Raw genomic sequence first — 16,822 nt, 5'->3', positions numbered from 1 at the left:
TCACTGCTGCAGGTAAGGTTGACATCAAGCTGTACAGCGCAATCAAAAACATACTTACATCTTAGCTCATTTTACAGGTACAGCCATAATCAAGGCACAAAGATCTTCTACAAGTATTTTTCTTCAATAAAGTTGTACAAAATAATATTACATTTTACAGTCTGTACAATATAATAAACCAGCAGTAAAACAAAAAAATATATATAGGGAGAGGACTGTTGTCCAAGAATGATCTGAACTAAAAGGATCATTTGTGGACAGCACAAATAACGTAAGTGAGGGTGGTAAATTTTCTGCCTAGATGCAACAGGCTGAAAAGTAGCTGTAATTCAAATGCCTGAGGTGTGCAGAGACACTTAGCTCCAAAACCCCAGAAAAATTGCTTTGTCTTCACTGTTCCTCTCATTATCTACTCTACTTCCTGTGCCAGTAACGGCTTAAAAGAGGAGGTCACTTTATCAGTTGACCTGCAACTCAGAAATGCTAAAAACTGTGACAGAGTAATAAATATTGTGGTGCTGCTACATTGTGTGTCTACTTCCTCAACAGTATTTAATAACCTGATACAAAGTGCATTAATCTTTTTTTCACCCATCAAGTACTCTTCAATGTCATGTTAAAAAGGAAACCCACACAGAGGGATAGGTATGACTTTAGTGTCATCCAGCTGACATACCAGTTTGAACTGACGTTAACCTGCTGGAAAAAATTTAGCAGGTCACGTTCAGTTAAAAAACAAAACCTACGGGAACAGAGGTAGCCAAAGGGCTTAGTGGAATGACGAAGAAGTGGCATGTCAAAATAAAGCACAAAAATAGTCCCAAAAAGCATGAAGGAAAACCAACCCAAACTTGCTTCGAATCAGCTTTAAGGTTAAATAATTAAAGTAAACAAAGTGAAGAGACTGACATTTCTATAGTATATTCTTCCACCCTGTGTGGGGTAGTATCAAGAGAAAGAGTAAGGAGCAAAGAATTTAAAACCACAGGTTCCACGGTGATCCCCCTCACAAGAGTTCGTACTGGCGGAGATGCATCCTTTGAATGATGTCTCGACAGTCGTTGAACACTCTGCGGATATTTTCTGTGTCCACTGCACATGTAAAGTGTGGGTAGCAATAATGCCGGCCGTCGCCGCTCGCCGTACTTATCCTCTGTGGAAAGAGTGAGGGGGAAAAAGGGTCAAGGGCTGTGCCACGGGAAGTTTCACATCTCAGCGTCTATAGAGTTACGGAGTCCCAAGAAACCTGGGAAATGCTGTATATAGATAATTAAAATAAATAAAAAGAAGGAAGGTCTGTGGTCTCGTCCAATATGAATCAAAATTTGAAATCAAGATTAAAAAAAGTTATGGATACTCTTATGGGGTCAGTATATTAGTACTCTGTAAGAGCCACTGATGCCACCATCACTTGCACAAGCTATTGTCATTTGCACATCACAGTGCAGCTGATCTGTGCTGCTGGCAGCACTGCAGTCTGCCATGAAGCTGGCCCAGGAATTATTTTCCCTTCTTTGTTGGTGCCATCATGTGGCAAATTTTTGAACTCTTGTTTTAAATCAGCAGCACACAACTGAAAACTTCCCAGTTGTGAAGCCAGTAGTGGCAGAGAACAGCATCCTACTGCTTCTGCTTCTTTAAGCTGAAGGCCCCTGAAGTTACTTTTACTTAGAGAACCTAGTAGGCCGGCTGAAGACTCGGTATCATTATTGAGACCAGAACATGGTGGAATTATCACCACAGTGGCCGGGTTCCCACAGAATGAAAAATATAAAAAAGAATAAAACATGCAGAAATCCAGTAAACAACAGACCACGCAGAATTAAATTTTCACAAAGCTACTGCACAACTTTTTAGGTTGCTAACTTAAGCTCCAGCATCATTTCACCCATGGTTATCTTGTTAAAATTCCCAGCATCTTAAAAATATTTTTTAAAAAAATAATTCTTAGTTTTGTTCTGTATTACTATAGGACTGATAAATATTTTAAATCCATTCTGGATCATTATCTTGAAGAATATATATGGAATGTCATGAAAGCAGGTCAGTTCTTGGGATAATTGTTTTTATAAACCTTTTCCAAATTTGATTATGAATTATATTGGCTAAACCACAAAAGACAATGTTTTCTTTCTTTCTAGCTACACTATATATTTTTAATACAGTCATTTATTTCACATGTAGGATTGACCTTTTAAATACCTGCATCTACAGATACACAAAACTACAGACATTTAGAAGCCATACCTTGCATAATTAGATCAACAAGAAATTGTAGATTTTTGCAGGTAACTTAGGTAACATTAGATACTCAGCACTAATTAAACAGGGGGTGTTCTGTATATATATTAAAATTATTTTCTTCTTACTAAGCTACACTCAATACCTAGTTCAAGGCTTACTCTTACGAAAAATATTAATTCAATAATGTATTCAACTGATGGGTAAGTTGTTCAGGCCATATTTGAAGCATGAAGTACACTAAACAATAATGAAACAAGAAAAAAAAAGTTTTACAGATTACTGCAATGGTGGCAAATGCTGAAACTCAATTAAAATGTGGATTATATTTGTCTACCTGCAAAACCTTCCAGAAGGGTATGGGGAGATCTTTGATGTCTTGCAAAGTCTGGGGGAAATCAGACCCTTAGGAACCCAAGGGCTGAAAGGACAGTGCTGTGCATGGACCCTCCAGATGATACGAATTTTACAAGAGTAAAAAAATGCAATAGTGTTTCTATTTTTGATACAATAGCTGCTTTAGTTTTTTTTTTTTTTCTTCCACCTGCAGATCCTTTCTATATGACAGTGGTATAATGCAGCAAGGAAAGACCAGTTACTACGCTTTTTTTTTTTTTTCAAATCAGACTCAAAAAAAATACTGTCCCCGAAAAGACAGCCTAGTCTGCCTTCCAACTACTGCTGCACTTTTTCATTCTTAACTCACAAGCCTCAGGAGAGTTCAGCCTTGGCCTGTTGCAGGGGTCCGTGGCTCTTTACCTCTGCCCTGTTTGAAACCCACGTCTATACGTGCGGCTTCCAACTGCTATTGCCCCCTTGCCCTCATCCCTTCCAGCACGCTTCCCTCGAGCAGCATGATCGCTGTGCACTGTAACGAGCGCATTAATGTCTCCGTATGGTCTGCACACAGCAGTTATGTACTGCAGGGATGCGAGACGGGGCTCGGATCCCCACTCTGATGTGCTCTTTCTAGGACTAAATGTTACATGCTGTCAGTGAGGGACCGCGTACGATCGCTTTCAGTGCCACCCAGATGTGGGCAGTAGGGAGCACAACAGCCTAACAACTCAACCTTCAATCTTGTGTTTCAGTAAAATGAGTGTTCTTTCACTAAATGTTTGCTTGTTTGTCATGCACTGATTCCACTAATGCCTACGGTAGTAAGCTGCTCACCATGTTCTGGTGACACCTGGTTACATATAAGGCATGTCAAAGGATGTATTTTCAAAATGTTAGGTTGTCTGGGTTTTTTTTTTGGTCCCCTGACAGCTCTGGAGTTCTCTGAAGATAAACGCAACATTTCCAGCCCTGCTCAAAACTCATTTTGTATAGTAGCATGTTACTTAGCTCCACTTCAGAGATGAAAAATAGTATCACCTGGGACAGCAATGAAAGAACACAAGGCGGGGGTATTTAATACCAGCATCCCTATACTGTGGGGGACAGGACAACAGTTTTCAGCGAGGAGCCAAATGCACGATTTGAGGGAGCCTGGCCTGTGTGTTTGAACAGCAGCAACTTCACCTCCCAGACTGAGATTTTTTAAAAACCAGCACGAACCAGAGGGCCCATGCCACTGTTTTAACAGGGGTTACCCATACACTGGGGATGTATTAAAACAAACATCAGCAGCTGGAGAGCCCTGTGTACAAAACACCAAAATGAGGCTGGGGAGTAGCCTAAACAAGGAGCGCGTGAGCACGCTGCCTCTGTGAAGAGCTTGGGAGGAGAAAGGACATGCCTGAGATGAAGGAAGGAGAATTTCCTACACGATACATCCTGCCAGTCTTCACCCACTGCTCCCCCATTAAAACCCAACGGTGCCGAGCAGCCAGGCCTGCCACCAAAACCCCCAGAGGCCACAGGCCCCCACATCGATCCTCACATCAGGAGCTGATGTATTTTGCCTTCCTAATACTCATATACTACCGTGTAGCAACAGTTGTTGGAAATGTGTTTGTATTTAACTTCCTTCTAAAATTCTTTGAATTACATGCTTTAAATTTGACAGTACCACTGTCTACAGCCAGGCAGAATTTTAAGGGGTGCAGCACCATGGTGGTGACTTTCACATGTATCCACGCCTGTGACAAAAATCACAATAAAGCTTGTAAGTGAATAAAACCAGACTTCTCTGAATTGTGTCTGAAAAGTTAAGAGTGGGACAAGGAAAAGGTCATAAATGAAGAACTTGGAAAGAAATGTGTAAAGCAGAGCCAAGAAGGCTGTAGGTAGAAAATATAAACCTTTTCTTCTTTGCACCTGGCTAAGGACATCAGACCCCTCCCCAGTCTGTACACTGAGCTTACTTCCCCTGTCCCCTTTGTCCCCTCCTCTCTGAAACCTCAGCCTTTGGTGCCTGACTCCACAAAACTGGAATCTGCTGTTTCTACTCCGCCTTCGCCCACCTTGCCCTCCCCGCTGGGCCCGTGCGCGGCCTCCATCACCGGGGGCACACACAGGCTGTTCAGACTATTTATGGGAGCAGAAACACCTTGATTGCAAGACTTTCATTTCAAACAGCCCAAGAGTTTAAAGCAATTGCTCAAATGACTACGTCCCTCTATTTCTTTACGCTGAGAAACCAAGCACAAACCCAGGAGAGAGACAAACATTGCTGACGGAGGAGATACTCTCTCTCAGGCCTGTGGCAGTTGCAGGGAAAGCAGGGAAAGCTGTTTCAGCCCTGTTTCAGCCCCACGTTTGAGTCCTGGGGACTGCCCAGCAGCCAGCAGGTGCTGGCCTTGGCCCAAATGCTTCTCCTGCACCCAGCACCCGTGGCTGACGTCGGCCTCTGCAGCCACGCGGTGTTTTTTTATGGGGCCACAATGCCTATGCCCCCTCTGCTCCCTACCTGCCTCGTAAGTGGCCCCTTTCTATAACACCAGTGAGTCATGGCAGGTAAGGACCTTGCCTTTGATGTGTTTTTTTTTTAAATAATGAAAATAGATAAAGGTGGGGAATTTCACCCTAGTTTCCCCATAATTTGTTTCTCTTGGACCCTCCTTCCAAACTGGATACTGTCACCTGCTTCACAGCATTTCAGCATTACTGCAAGAGAGATTTGGCTTGAATTGGGTTTTTTTTTGGTGACTCTTATGTTAACACAGTGCAATATGACATTTTTCCTCAGAATCTGGAAGGTTAAGGCAGGGAATGGAAATCCCCAAAGTGTGAACACAGTTAATAGCTTCTTTCTTGTTGCATCAACAGCTGTAAATCCTAACAATACTTGTAAATGCACAATGACTTTAAAATTCTTAATTCTAATGATTAAATTTGCTCTCTCAAACATGCCCCCCCCCCCCAGTTTTTACCAGTAGGGCAAGATGGATAAACTTTGGTTCTGGTCTCTGTTACTGCTTCGCACTGTGGCAACGACTTGATATGAGTGAAGCCGTAGGTGATATTGGATTAAGCCCTCTGTTTCTGATACCAGAGCTGGGCTGATCATGTGCCTGATAACTGCTTGTATCTGTGAAATGCAGACACCACCTCTTCAGCTTCAGAGGAAACCTTAATTGCAAGAATAACTGGGACCAGACAAGGAAACTTTCTTTTGATTCCTCAGTAGTGCCATGACACCAGTCATAGGGTGAGGCAAACCTCTAACTGGCACAACAGAAATCTTACTTAAGGATAAAATCTCCTTTTTTGTTCATTCCCTCTTGCCAGCTGACCACTGCCAAAGCCCTTGGAGGAATGCAGGATTAAAAAAAAAAAGCCTGTGTGCTTAAACATGGACTGGACTGATACACAAAATAAACAGTCAAGGCAACAGCCAGTAGCATCTTACAGGTGAAGACAACCACAGAAAACCTCACCAGCTGGCAATGGATGGAACCAGTGCTCAGCACTGTCACCCTGCACAGAGATTGAGGGCTGCCGGCACCCACACTGAACCCGAAATCAAGCAGGCAGGCACACAACTGTTTTCAGCTCTAGCACTTACTTGCTGTGTGACACTTTGCAGGGCAGGTGACTTTACATAAAATGGGCATTAAAATGTGCAAGCACTGGGGAAGGTTCTGCAAGATGGGCAGCTGAAAAGAATTAGGGAATTGCCAGACATTCTCCTCTCCTTCTAGCTTTCTGAAAAAACCCATCAGTTTTCCCTAAATAAACTACGCCATCTGCCAGTATTTCCTATGATAGAATCACACATAAGATCAAAATTACTCACTAAAAACTCATCCCGGATGAAGAACTTGGCTCTTGTGACTTTGGGGTCTTCTCCTGCATCTGGTGTTGCTGTTCAATTAAAAATAAATGACATCAGAAACATGAAAAGCAAACAATCATCTACTTTTCATAATAAAAGCTTTAATAAGGAGGAAATAGTCCTTCAATACAGAAATTAAAAGGTTAAATATCCACAGGAGATTCCCGACAGATAATTCTAAAATGGAAGGGTACTGTAAAACCTGACTATGCATTTAACATATTTCAGGAACCTGAAAATAGCTGAAATCGTTGTAACAATGTCATTGGTCACATCATAAAGAGGCTTACTCACATTCACAAGTTTGTTCATACAGATACAAAACAAGTGGGAGTTAGGGTTTAACTTTTATCAGAAAATATGACTAGAAAAAGCAGCTGAGCTGTTCAGTTTCTGCAGAACAGCATCTCCTGAATAAAGCTTCTGCAGGCAGGAATTTGGGTTTAAAACTGGTAGTCCAAGATTACACCTGAAAAAAATGATAGCATCAAAAGATCTTTTAACATAGATATTTTATTTCCAGGCCCCAAGTCAGCAGAATACTTAGATACAGTGCCTGTCAAGGGGCCTTAAATTAAACTCTTGTTGAGCAGGAGACTCATTGGTCAGTACTAACTGTCTGTTGGCAGATGAAGTCATCTCTATCCAGGCCATGTAACAACTACATTTATGCTAAGTGTAAAAAACAATAGAGTGAAGAGATAACCTATTCACTTCCTTTCAGTGTGATTTCTCCTCATCTAAGATATCAAATCAGATGCTTATGAACATAATACGGTAAAGGGCAAAATTTATCAGAATACGGAAACATATTTTTTACACTTTTCTACAGCACTATGGGTAAACATGGAGCAGCAGCACAATCAGCAGCATCTTAGAGTTCAGTGCTGCTGTCCTTAAATAATGTCAGCTGAAATGAAGGAATAAATGAACAACTACAGGTTAAAAATAAGAGAGCTGCTTCATGTGTGAATATTCAGGATCACTCTGGATATCCGCTGTGAAATCCTGCTGAGAAACAACAAAAGCTACTTTATTCTGACAACTGGCTTACTATAAAAAAAATGTTGAAAATGTACTCAAACTCTGTATGTATGTGGTGTATGTTTGGGAGAGGGAAATTTGGGTGGTGGTGACAGAAGATTTCTTCTGAAAGCCCTCAGCATTATAAAACTGGTGCCAGGTTAACTCAGATTTTAGGACGGTTATTTATCCTCTCCACCTGAAACTCAGCATCACACTCCTGAAATTCCACACTTGAATGAAAGCTGAAAATAGCTTATGACCATCTTCACTTCCATAACCTAGGCTGTTGTTGATGGTTAGTGGAGAACAAAAGCCTTTTCCGACAGGTAGCTGCAAGCACTACGCCAGGGGCATCACTCAGGTAAGGCAGAGGCTAGTGGTCAGAACGTGCAAGTTTTACCACTTTTGCTAGACGCAGACCTGCGATATTTGGGAAGCCCTCTGCCTGGTAGGAAACTGGCGTAATACCAGAGTTCACTTATGTAATATGTTATTGCAGTGCAGGAATCATTGTACTTCTTGCAATGATATCAAACCAAAGCCATGCTAATTGCTCCATTGTCACAGCTCTCCTTGTATTTATTGATGCGGTTTTCCTCCACTAAAGTTCCCTTGCTGGTCTGCTGGGCTTTCTGTCAGTATCTGCAAAGGCTAAAGTTTACAGTGTTGGAGGATGCAGAATGGCCGCAAAATAAGTCTAATGAATCCCTAACAAAGTTCAGCACTGTGGGAGGCCGAGGCAGAAGCATCTGGCAGGGCAGAGACATGCCCAGCAGCTTTGCTTTCCTGGGACTGGGTTTCTCCAAAGCAGGTGAAGGCAGGTGCTCTGGAGCCAGCCCCCCTACAGTCCCCTACAACCCCCCGGCAGCCAGAGCCCCTTCAGACCCTGCCTGGGCTGGGGCACCTCTGAGTTACACGCTGCCGTCACGCTCCTCACTTGGCCAACAGTTCCTGTTGAGGAACAGTGCGTGCTTGTGAATTTGTGTCTGCATGTGAGAGACAGACCGAGACAGAGAGAGGAAAATCAGGCTATGCCAGCAGGTCCAATCCCTGCGTGGGAAAAAACCTTACCATCCTCAGGTACAGTATAATGCGCGTATTCAGGAAAGTAATCTTCGATTTTTGATTTCCCTGCCAAGACTTTTTCAGCCAGCATGTCCTGTTTATTCAAGAACAAAATGATAGAAATGGTCCGTAACCACCTGTCAAAAACAAACCAAATGTTTGTGTTATCTCTGACACGTTAATCAAGGAAAAGGTATCACTTCAACAGAAAATTTACTAATATCCCTGCCTGGACAGAGAGCGAAGTAGTGTGGAACATGCTTCAGCAGAAAAAAAGGTGACCTAAATTACTGTTTCAATTGGGTTGCACCTGTGCTGGTGGGTGTATTTATAGGATCTGTAAATACATTTATAAAAACTGCAGTAGGCATTGCTGAAGGAAGCAGTCTTCAAATATTGTTTTCTAATTTATCCTTACGATATCAAGTTGGTAAAATGATGGAATTTCCTAAAAGCACCGCAGTCCAAAACCAGACATTAGTGTCTACTTTGGTTGTGCTGAAGCAAGAGAAAAAGGCTAGAAAGCTGCCTTCTCTCAGACTGCTTTGACTTAACTACTGTTCATCCACACAGATATCCCGTCTTTTAGGGTGGCCTGTATGACAGCTGGTGAATCAAAAGAAAAGAATCTCTTTTCTTCCACAATTAATACCTAGCCATCACTGTGACGATGTGCCTTTGGGATTCGCACTTAACATTTTTCCTCACTCTACAGACTTCAATCACTTCTCAGTGCAGAGCAACCTCATAGGTATGTGCTGGAAACCTCATTACCTTATTTTGTGTGTTGTTTTTACTTATTCTCTATCAGGAACCTGTTCAGATTGCTATTTGGTTACATATCTATGATTTACATGCACTGTGGCAGAATGGCAATTTAATGGCAGTTACAATTAGACTAGATTTGAAATATCATCCCACAAGGCAGAGAAACGGTGCGCTCTCAGAGACGAGTCTTACGAGAGCGGCTGCCCACGCGGGTACTGGGTGCAGCGCCAGTCAGTGAATTGAAGGCAACGCCAACAGCTAGCTGCTCCTGCTGCTGCATCTGAGGAGGAGCCGAAATGTAATTTGGAGGATGCTCGCAGCCTCGGCCAAGCAGCACAGTGACGCCAAAAAGGGGTCTCCCCAGCTTCCCTCGTGGCAGCTGGCTCAGGGAGCTCACCCTTTCCCAGCTGTCCCCACGTCCTGCATCATTTTGGCAGCAGCAGCAAAATGCAGTGTGCACTGTCCCTGCAGCATGGCCCCACCGGGACACCGCGGGGGCACCCCACGACCTGGCCCTACCTGAACATTTTCTGAATAAGCAATCTGAGCACACAGTAAGGCGAGTCCTGTTTTGTAAGGAGTTGAACTGTAGCTAAATTGGGGAGGGTGGGTGAGAAATGAGGTATGTTTTACCTATTATTCCAGATACTTTTGAAAAGGTCCAGGGATTCCCGTAGTCTGTTTGTGTTGTTGTCTTCCCTTATTACCATGTTGTAGCTGCTGCAAGCCACAACAAAGATGATAGCTGTGACGTCTGGGCAGAGCACATAAAAGAAATAAAGGAGAGAGAAAAGAACATCTCCGTTATCCCAGGACACACACCCTGGGGTAACACTGACATTACTCCCCAAACTGCCAAAAATACCCAAAGAAAATTATCTGTAACACTGGACTCTTGCATTAGTGACACACTATGTGTGAATATGAATACTAAGCTGCTCACACCTCAGAGAATAAGTTCAAAATAAAAATGTGGAATGTTTTTACTTACCATTAAAGCATTGTATCCATTTTCTTCTCTCATCTCTCTGGCCACCTACATCAAACATGCTGTTAAAAAGCCATAGGATGTTATATCACTTATGTGCACTAGGAAAGTCACACGAAGCATGCAGCACGAGGGTTCAGTTTAAAAATCTGACAGCCCCAAGGACAGCTGCAGTGAAATACCGCCCGAAGGGGAGAGAGATCTGCTGATGCCGTGCTGCATATCAAGAGCTCTGCTGATGCTGCACTGCACGTCAGAGAGCTGCACAGCTCCACCTGCCCCGCTCTGCCAGGAGAAGGTTACTGAACCCATAAAACGAGAAATATACTCTCTTCCAGGGTAAGTGTTGGCCCACAGAAGTGCATGTGGCAGGTTAGGTTGGATGTACTGTAACTGTAGGGTAAGTACAGGTTTCGGCATATTTTGAAGGGTGGTGGGGAGAGTGCATCTCTGTAAGGAGGAGGACATGGGGGCAGCTCTGCCCCATCAGTGCTGCCACCCTTTTGGGTGAGAACCAGTGAGCAGAGGCAGCCTGATGGCAGGTGTTTTACAGAGACATAGTGTAAAACTTTGACAAACACAGAGCTTGCAGCCCTCTGGAAGAAGGGAGACATATAACTCTCCTTGTCCCACTGTAAAAAGTCTGACTCGTGGCAGGATTCCCACTAACTTCTGTGAGATCTTATCCCCAAAAGTATTTTATGAGTTTATAGTAATATGCCAATGAGCCAGTTAGTAAAAACAGCCACAGACAACCCCACAATAAAGCATCACTAATACACATAACTAATATCAGCTCTTTTTGCAAAGTATGAGGCAATTTTACCAGGATCTATGGAAAGAGAGCTAAAAAACCAAACCAAACCAAAAATCGCAACAACTCTCACCCTAAACCTACTATACCAAGCATACATGAGCACAGACATCTGAAGTAAGTTGTTAAGAATTAATATGGTATTCATAAATTATTACTAATAGACTTACTGGAAATTTACTTTATCTACTTGAAATCTTGTTTCAAAAATCCCTGATGTCAACACTCTGCATCTTAATAGGTCCTGGAAATGAGAACACAGAAGCTGATTAGCAAGGTTTTTTTCTAACCTCATTTTGTTTTTAAAGTCTTCAATGTTCCATTTAATTAAAGTTCAATCAGACTTGTTGGTAAACCTGCATTTGTCCATACCGACACAGTGGATATACACAGACATCATCTCTGCATTTGGTTTGTGCACAATCAGAAAGCAGAAGACCCTATATACATTCTCCTTACTGCCCACTGAAACCTGTTATTGATGGCCATACAATTTTGTATGTGACGTGGATAATGAATTCTGAAGTTACATAAAACTAAGAAAAATGTTATTCATGTTGTAAAGTCAAGTATTCAAATGTTAGAAAACTCCAGATTTACAGTTGCCCAGGCAACCTTAATTCTGCCTTCTTTTGTACTGAATGAGACAGGAATCCTATCGAAATAATAGCTTGTGCCTGAGTAATTAAAGCTCTATTACAGAGCACAGGGGAACAGAATTTAGGTTGTACGTAAATCTGGCATTTCTTTCTTATTTTTCAAACTAGCAATACTTTACAAGTTAAATAACATTCTTTTAATAATTAAAAAAATAATAATTTCCTAGATTCTCAAAGGAAATAGGCAAAAGCAATTTACAATGCATACCTCAGGCAAATAGCTCACCATGTGCTATCGTCATCACCAGCAGCGTTTTTAACCTTGACTATCCAGCACTGCTGCTCGGGCAGTGGGTGCAGGACAAAATCGGAGGCTGGAGAAAGCTGCCAGCTGCCTGCACGGGATGAACCCCACTGTGCAGCCACCTCCCAGTGCGGCCGCCTGCCTGGGGAGTGCTCCATTCCTGGGGCGAGGGAAGGGCCGCTTGGGCTAGCTTAGCTCTCCTTGCCACGAAGCGGCTGGGAAAGTGGGGAGGGAAGGAGGCAGTCGGTGGTGCAGAGTCCCAAGCACAGGTTGCCTTTTTCCCCTACCCTACCATCTACTGCTTCAAGTACTCTGGTAGCTGGCAAACCTCAGCTGCTTTCACAGCTGCAAGAACTCAGCTGAAGGCCACTTATTTAACTGTTTTGGTTATTATATGTTGTCATTTTCTGACATTTATTTGTTACTGGACTCAGTCATTATTTTGAGATGGTTCAAACAAAATTAAAGGAAGTAAGAGAAAAAAGGAAAATGGTGATTTTTACCAGTTAATTCAGTGGGACAACTGATATAGGACTAACAACAGGATGAAAAGCTAAAAGCAAAAGAGAATCCCTTCTTTAGAGCAAAGGTTTTCCGCCTGCCAAATACCACAGGCCCCGCCTGATCTTTGAAGACACAGGACATTTCTTCCCAAAGGAAATATCAGGAAAAATTTCTAGATGATGAATGACTGCTCCAGGTAGAGAAAAGCCTCCCAGGAACAAACAGGCCAACACTAACGTAAATAATGAAAGCAAAAATGAGGCTTTGCTTCATTGACTTCTCTCTCCAGCTGAGAGGTATCAATGCTAAAATCAGTCCATGAGGTCTTGATGGAGTAAATCCCAGTGCTACTGCTTTGGTCTGAAAATGTCTTGAGGGCTTTAATAATTGATCCTATATTGGGTTGACTATACAAGTTTCACCTTATAATACAATGCATACTACTTCTTACTGCCTTCTATTTCAGGATACGGTCAGAGTAATTGGACAGGCTTGTGGTTATAGACCTGAACTAGGTCTGAAGGAACAGGCTGTGCTCCGCATACTTCCTTGTATGTTCTCTGGCAAGTCACTTCATTTCTCTGAATTTCAGTCCCTGGTTGCACGATGAGATTTGGCAACTGTATTTTTTTAAGGGCATCCACCCATTATACACCTGTCATGGTTAGACTGAATTATCCAGTTCAGGGATTCTCTTCTGCCACCTGTATTTGCAGCTTATGACGTGGCCCACAAGCTTGGCTGAGACTATTAGATGACAGTGGGATACCTGCACTGAAGAATAACAATCTCAGAATACATTTACCGAAGAGACATCCTGCCCAGGGAAACCACACAGCCTGAGCTGAGGGAAGGCAGCTGAAGCCGTGCACCATGGTGAAGCCCTTTCTTACTTCAAGGCCTTAACTTCCCTGAATGCATTTGTCATTAGAGCACTCTATCAAGATGTATCACGATATCTGGGAAAACAGTGTACTGTCCTGCAAATAAGGCTTAAACAGAAACTATCCTGCCCATAGGAGATGCACACAGGCTGGAAAGAAGGTGTCTGCAAACCCTCAGAGAAGACCACGAGGTCTGTTGCTGCTGCTGGTACTCTCCCCCGAATTTGGACACTAGATCTACTGCAGGCTTCTGCCTCTGAAGGACCCATCTGATGGACATGGGAAGCCTCCCTCTGGGTTTCCATCACCTCCACCACTGAAATAAAACACTGCTTCTGTGCAGCGAAGGCTGGTGAGGGAAATCGTAGGCTTTTACACTTACATTTTCTGTTCCCTTCGCTTTGTTTGTGGAACACAGAATGGAAAGCAAGAAGAAATAACAGATGTATTACAGAGATCACCGACCTACATATACTAACAGTAAAAGACAAGCTTGCACCACCAAAAAGCCTCTTCTTCTTTAATATCCATTACTTAAACTCCCAGACTGTACTTTGATATTAAATGGTATGCCCCTATTTCAGCTGCTGTTGGAACTAAAATAAATTACAAAAAGAATTCATACAAATGGGCGTCTTGGTTCAGACCCTACCCCATTAGTTATACTAACCTGATCTGTGGGTGTGTAGTCATCCATGCTGACGCTGTCAATTCTTTCTAAAAAGCTAGAAGAAAAGTAAACATGCACTTAGAGATGTAAAATACTGTCTAGTCTAATACTTTTCAGTACCTTTTCTGGTTTAGACTCCCTCTGCAAAGTAAAACACAAGTCCAATGGTAAAGCTACGAGCCCCATGATTTACTTACTTAGATTGACTGAAGTTACATCTTCTGAACTTTTTACCCAGACTTTGTTTCAATACAGCACTTCTACACTTACCGTTATGCAATACCCTCAAGCGGTCCAAATGCAGTTAAATGTTATAATTCTGTGAGCTCCACTAAAAAATACTAAGACTAACCATGTGTCACAACATTATATGGTTGTTTAGACATAAAAAAAGTGTTTGGGGTTTAAAAAAGAAAATGGGGTGAAGGGTTGCCTTTATTTAGCATAATGCTAATCTATCATAATGTTATGTTAATTATGGTCTCAGTAATGCTAGCAGAAATGCTTGTTAATATACACAAATAGCTCTGGATTGACATGCTGCCCTGGACCACTGCAACTAAAGCAGAAGTGGAAAGCAAAACTGACATGAAGTGGAGGTTAACCAGTCTGACTCTTTATGTCGCTAAAATTCAGTGAGATGTATAAGGTGAAACAAAAACTTACAACTGCAGGAAAGGGCAAGAGAAAAGGGAAGCAGAAAAAAAGGGGGGAACCACATTCTCCAATTATTTAAAAAATCGTTTCAAGCTTCATTTCTTTCCTAGAACATGTTAGAAAGGCAGTATTAAGGACATAAAAATGTGATTTTATATGTATAGCTAAACAGGCAGGTTCGTCTCTCTCATCCATTTCTTAGATTTCCTGCGAGCCCAGCTGGCTCATTTTACCCAGACTGCCCGTATGACTTAGAAGTTTTCCTGAATTGTTATTTGGTATTTGGCAGTGACTATCCCACCGGTTGACTCATCCTGCTACTATATTATCAAGATTTCTTGATAATATTTCTTTATCAAGTGGCAAGTTTTTCCCAATTTTACTTGGGTGTGCGTGTAGAATCTACTTAATTGCAGTGGGAAAGACAAAAAAACAGTGAACTCTTGACTTACAATGTGACTCACTGTTAACACAGGGGTCACACACACTGACCAGTTGAAAAAATACCCCCCTAAAAGCCTGTTTGTAATTCTCATAGCACTTTCCCACGGATATGAACTGAAAGGAAGAGAAATACACTGCGTAATTTACTTACACTATTTTTCCTTTTTGAACTTCCATTGTTATAACAGGGAAACAAAATGCAGTATCTACAGTTAGAATACCAAGTTTTTCTTTCTGGATGATCAAGGTGTGACGGCTAAGTATATTGTTTAAAAAAATCACTGTTTAGCACAATACAATGGGTGCCTGATAACAAAACTATACTGAACAAACTCTAAAGAAAAATCACCTTTTTACAAAACCTCCTCCCCCACCAAAAGTCACCAAAACATATAAAGATATAAAAGAACATCTTTATAGTTGGCTACAGTCACCATGACAAAGCAGCAGAATTCAGACTGAACCTTTTGGTCAGATGATTTTCATCACCTTGAGAATATTGATTAAACAAAGTTCAACTTCAGTTACCCCCACAGTTAATGCAGACACTGGCACAGAGCAATGTATTTTTAACTGGTGCACCTATCATTAACACAACTCTCATCTCACGCTTGCAGCACACAAGATGAAAAAAGAAGGCAAAAAGGCCCAAACCAAAAATGCCTCCAAGCTAAATCTCTTCCTAAATACAAAATAATTTTCCTTAACATAGCTGTTCAGGCAGCACTCCTGTATTTCCAAGTCTGTTTCAAAGTGTTCTTTCCAGTTTCTTAACAGTTTGATCCGACGGGCCTGCAACTTTTCATCAGTGTAAAACATTATCAGAGGGGTAAATCCAGGTCTCTCAGCACAGTAAGGTGGCAGTGCCAGCAGGTTAAAGAAGCCTGAAGAAAATGGGCATGAGCCTGAGGGAGAGCAAGCAAACTGCTGTGGGCAGCACAATCGCTTGCACAGCTTGGGATCAATAAATACAACAGAAGTCAAAGGAGTAAATGCTCCTCAACTACAGCTGACACAAGAAGGGCTCTGGTTAAGAGTGTGGACAGAAGTGAGTATTTGTGCACAAATACAACTCCATTACAAACCTCAAAAGACAGCGTGAATTGGTGGTTTTCTTGCAGAAGCATTCCTTCTGGAGCCTATGTATAAATCAGAGACAATACATCTTGTCTCCCCAATACCAAGGTCATGTTGGAAGACTTTATCCAGAATGATTAGACATGGTATTTAGTACCAATTTGCATCTCTCTCACCTATACAACAAGCACTTCAGGAAGGTTATTGGTTGTTAGCATTTGCATTTTCCAAACAGGCAAATTATGGTAAAGCAGCAGAGGAGTGAGTAACACAGAATTACACTACAAATAATCCACGGCAGGGTTGGGAATGAGGTAAGTCTCCTAATTAGATGTCCTATGTATCAGCCCAAGTCATCTTCCATTTTGGAATTGTCAGCCTCCTCCCTGTAAAAGGATCCATTTCAAATACTCTAAACTGCAACACTGCAGTTAGGAGCGAGTGAGCTCTGACAAATATCATGTGCTTAAAAAATATCATGTGCTTAAAAAATATCACTTGACATAGCAGCTGTAATGTTTTATGCTTGTAAGGTTGCTGGCCACAGGTGATCTATACT

General features: G+C 42.0%; 1 protein-coding gene across 2 annotated transcripts in view; it reads right to left on the bottom strand.

Moving 5' to 3' along the window:
- Positions 1-902: 902 nt before the first annotated feature.
- The window catches only part of GNAL (G protein subunit alpha L), a 192,136-nt gene continuing 176,216 nt past the window's right edge, over positions 903-16,822 (bottom strand). For both annotated transcript variants that reach the window (XM_074822124.1, XM_074822133.1), the window contains exons 6-12: positions 14,086-14,140; positions 11,295-11,368; positions 10,314-10,372; positions 9,956-10,076; positions 8,561-8,691; positions 6,425-6,492; positions 903-1,153 (exon numbers count right to left, since the gene is read on the bottom strand). In XM_074822124.1, the coding sequence (XP_074678225.1) occupies positions 1,007-1,153; positions 6,425-6,492; positions 8,561-8,691; positions 9,956-10,076; positions 10,314-10,372; positions 11,295-11,368; positions 14,086-14,140 (655 nt within the window). In that variant the 3' untranslated portion in view covers positions 903-1,006. The remainder of the gene's footprint in view (positions 1,154-6,424; positions 6,493-8,560; positions 8,692-9,955; positions 10,077-10,313; positions 10,373-11,294; positions 11,369-14,085; positions 14,141-16,822) is intronic.

Source organism: Strix aluco, chromosome 1 (assembly GCF_031877795.1).
Source record: "Strix aluco isolate bStrAlu1 chromosome 1, bStrAlu1.hap1, whole genome shotgun sequence".
NCBI classification, from domain to species: Eukaryota; Metazoa; Chordata; class Aves; order Strigiformes; family Strigidae; genus Strix; species Strix aluco.
The sequence above is the reverse complement of the archived record's forward strand: the minus strand, read 5'-3'. Positions and strand labels throughout refer to the sequence as shown.